This window comes from Physeter macrocephalus, chromosome 9, assembly GCF_002837175.3.
Source record: "Physeter macrocephalus isolate SW-GA chromosome 9, ASM283717v5, whole genome shotgun sequence".
In the NCBI taxonomy this organism is placed as follows: domain Eukaryota; kingdom Metazoa; phylum Chordata; class Mammalia; order Artiodactyla; family Physeteridae; genus Physeter; species Physeter macrocephalus.
Window position 1 is genome coordinate 68,396,540 of NC_041222.1, and position 4,175 is coordinate 68,400,714.

At 37.0% G+C, this 4,175-nt stretch overlaps 1 protein-coding gene across 1 annotated transcript in view; it reads right to left on the reverse strand.

The window, feature by feature from the left end:
• Positions 1-520: 520 nt before the first annotated feature.
• Positions 521-4,175, reverse strand: part of LOC114486824 (uncharacterized) — a 6,784-nt gene continuing 3,129 nt past the window's right edge. Inside the window, exons 3-4 of the mRNA XM_028493476.1 lie at positions 2,860-2,977; positions 521-672 (exon numbers count right to left, since the gene is read on the reverse strand). Coding sequence (XP_028349277.1) covers positions 521-672; positions 2,860-2,977 — 270 coding nt within the window. The remainder of the gene's footprint in view (positions 673-2,859; positions 2,978-4,175) is intronic.

Genomic DNA, 4,175 nt, shown 5'->3' on the forward strand with positions numbered 1-4,175 from the left:
AAGCCTGTGCGCCACAACTACTGAGCCTGTGCTCTAGAGTCCACGAGCCACAACTACTGAGCCCATGTGCCACAACTACTGAAGCCTGTGCACCTAGAGCCCGTGCTCCACAAGAGAAGCCACCACAATGAGAAGCCCACGCACCGCAACAAAGAGTAGCCCCCGCTCGCTGCAACTAGAGAAAGCCTGCGCACAGCAACAAAGATCCAATGCAACCAAAAATAAATACTAAATTAATTTTTTTTAAAAACTGATGAATCTCCAACATAAAGAGTTTGATTTAATTATCTAAAAAAAAAATAACCAGAGTACTTTTTACAAATTACCAAGACCAGAAAAGTCATTCAAGAGGGAGGAAGAAACTAGGTCCACAGCCTGGCTTCAAAAAAGTAGTAGAGAGAAACTGAATAAAATTGTTTGCTAGTTGTGCCCCATGAGTTCTTTAGTCAAAGTAATAGTTACTAAGAGTGTGTGTGAGTGTGTGTGTGGGTGTGGGTGTGTGTGTTTTCAGATAATTACATTATTTAGTAGTGACCTTGTTAAAAGCCTCATCCTCTGTTTTATAAACTCTCAAATACTTCTCAAGAAAGAGGTTGACATAGCGTTGTCTTACTTCATCAGGTACTTTGGATGAGGATTCTGATGCTCCTACAGCCCTCTTCCGATGAGCCACTTTAAGTTTCAACATATTGTTAAATATAAAATTGATTAAAGAATACATGTGTGCTCTGTCTAACATTCCTACTATGTGTATGAAAGTAGAACTATCTTAGGTAAGTTTTATATCCAAAATTTAAAATAATTGATTAGAGAAAAGAATACATGTGTGTTCTGTCTAACATTCCTACTATGTGTATGAAAGTAGAACTATCTTAGGTAAGTTTTATATCCAAAATTTAAAATAATTTCAAGTTTTAAATTCATCAGAAGTAGAATAAATGCAAGGCATAAATTATCTACACTCACAAAAGGGAGAAGTGGGACAGCTGCCTGTATGTCTACCATTATTAAGGCTGATCTGATTACTCATCTAATCCCTTTGCTGTTTCCACATCCAGATTCTTAGAACCATGGTTTGGTCCTCTGATCAGCGTATAGGAAGGTGTGTAGTTTACTATTCTTTTTTTAAAAAAATTTATTTATTTATTTATTTATTTAGGGCTGCATTGGGTCTTCATTGCTGCGCGAGGGCTTTCTCTAGTTGCGGCGAGCTGGGGCTACTCTTTGTTGTGGTGCGCGGGCTTCTGATTGCGGTGGCTTCTCTTGTTGTGGAGCACGGGCTCCTAGCACGCGGGCTCAGTAGTTGTGGCGCACAGGTCTAGTTGCTCCGCAGCATGTGGGATCTTCCGAGACTAGGGCTCGAACCCGTGTCCCCTGCATTGGCAGGCGGATTCTTAATCACTGCACCACCAGGGAAGTCCCAGTTTACTATTCTTAAAACAAATATATGTCCCAATGCCTTTCAGTTACCTTTTCATTAAGAAAAATGTTTGGACTTAAATTTATGACAATCTTTGCGTATTCAATATTAAAATGATCTCAGCTAGAAACAAGGTGAGCATTCCTTTTGACGGACTTAAAAAGACTAAGAATTCTAGGATGAGTTAATCTACCTCACTTTTAAGGAGGGACAAAAGCCTTAAAACTGACCGGTAGTTTTCTGCTAAAGAATATTCGGTAAAAAGAAAAAAAAAATCATTGCCACAAGTAGGGGAAAATTGACTAAAGAGGAAAGGTTGTACTATCATACTACTAGTGGGCATTATTTTCTAAAGGTCTGTCTCTCTGTCTCTCTCACATATATACACTTATACACCCCTCACTGGATGTGGCTTGAAAGACATATTCCAATGTAAAACTTTTCTCTGAAAAACTCTGAGGCAGCTTAAATTAATCATAGCTACAGATATTTTAGGTCTGAAAAAATGCCTAATGTTTCCAAGGATAGGAAAACCAAAGTAACCAAAAGTGACACACAAGCACACATCCCATGATAATATGAAAATAACTATATCTAAGGGTAACCAAAAAAGGTTGAAATTTCTCTTCAATAGGTTTGGCATTTATCTGAATTAGGCGTCTTCAGAGAGAAGAATATACCCACTCTCCAAGGGGCTCTATATATGGGTAGGATATGATGGTAATTAGAAATAAAATTCTTATCTTCAGACTTAGTTTATAGTACCTTTACAGGAAAAGAAGCAATACTTTTCACAGGAATGTGTGATCTGTTTGGCTTTGCAGTTGGATTTTCCTTTGAAAGAACTACATCCACATGAAGGCTGTCTGATGTACATGAATTTTCTAAGAAGTTTAAAATGAACGAGGGAAAAAGGAAAAGGTAAATTTTAATGTCATTAGTCTCAGATGATGAGTTTATTTCAATCATCAACTCAAAATTTCACAATGCTTCATTTATAGGCTTGATCTATATATATATATTTTATTTTCTTGAAGAAAACAAAATGCAAACACAAAAGCGTCCCAATAACCAACTCCAGTATAACCTAGAACAAATTTAAATAATTTATAAAGCAACTTGCTCCATGTAAGAATGCATGCAAAATACTACCATTTTATTGCCTAGCATATAGAGATAAACAATATAAATGATTTAGCTATCACGCTAATCGTATTATTTCATGTAAAGCTCTCGGTGATTGACAACTATAATTGGGAATATATGGACTTCATAAGAAACATTTTTAAAATAAGGTAAAAACCCATTTATTAAATAACTGACTTTAAAAAAAGAAGATTTTCTCATACCTTCTGAGGCTTTCCTTTGGGTCTGAGAGGCTGGACATGCAAATGTATTTTTTTTCTGTTCTGAAGTGGCAGCAACAAAAGCCTGCCCACCCTTAATGGTAGCCATTATCTGCACTGCCTGTTGCTGGGCCTGAAGGATTCCAGTGTGACTAATTAATGGTGGGACTGGTCCCCTGGATGGGCTAGTGATCCCTTTACTGGTTGGAACCTATAGAGCATCAACATAAAGCAAAAAAATCCTGATTTAAAAAATGGGTAAGATGGATAATTTCACTTTCCTTTTGCACAAAAGCTCTTTGGAATTGACTACATTCACAATACTACATGTAGCCCAATACACACATAATTGGAATATTCCCAGAAATAAACTGAAATAATAAAACTGAACAATTTAAGCATATAATTTATGACATTTTTTCTTGAAATAAGAGAGAAATTAAATCTTATAAGAAAATGACACTTTGTATGCAGGTAGAAGTGGTAATAAGACATATCCTACTGAAGTTATTGAAATTCAAAGTTAAGGAAAGAATCCATTAGGTAACCTGGCAGACGTATCAGGTGACCTATACAGGGAGAAACAGCAGGCTAGCATCAGACTTCTCCACAGCAACGTTCAATATGAGAAAGAAGGGAACATATGAAAAAATGTTCAGCTTCACTAGTAACCAAAGAAATGTAATATAAAATAAGGAAATAAAAATTTCACTCAGATTTACAGGTTTAAAAAATGATAATACCCATTTTTTGTAAGGTTTGTGGGAAGGGAACCCTGGAACACTGTGTAGGACTGTAAATTGTCACAACCCTTCTAGAAGGCAATATGGTAACATATTTTTAAAATCATAAAAATCTTTATCTTATTTTGTCCAGTTACTTCTATTTGTGAGAATGTATTTTTAAAAAATTGCTGATGAAACCAACAATCATTTAAATATAAGAATTTGGGCAGAAGTTATACAGCACAGTAATGTGAAAACTAACCACCACATCACTTGCAATTAAAGAGAAACAAGGTTAGCCTCCTAAAAACTTTTTTCATAAGAGAGAAGGGGAGAGAAACTAGTTTACCTATAATATCTGACCCAGGGATGCACAGGTATTCACTATCTCCATTTCACGGATATGGAAAATGAAACAGAGAAATTAAGTAATTTGCTCAAGGACGTTCAACTATTCTGTTAAGAACTGGAATTCAGGGTCTTATTTGCAACTTGGAAGCGTAGTCTTTTTATACCATGCAGAAGATTCTGCTGTCAGTATGTACCAAGTAAAAATAATACAGAGAGGGGCTTCCCTGGTGGCGCAGTGGTTGAGAGTCGGCCTGCCGATGCAGGGGACACGGGTTCGTGCCCCGGTCCGGGAGGATCCCACATGCCGCGGAGCGGCTGGGCCCGTGAGCCATG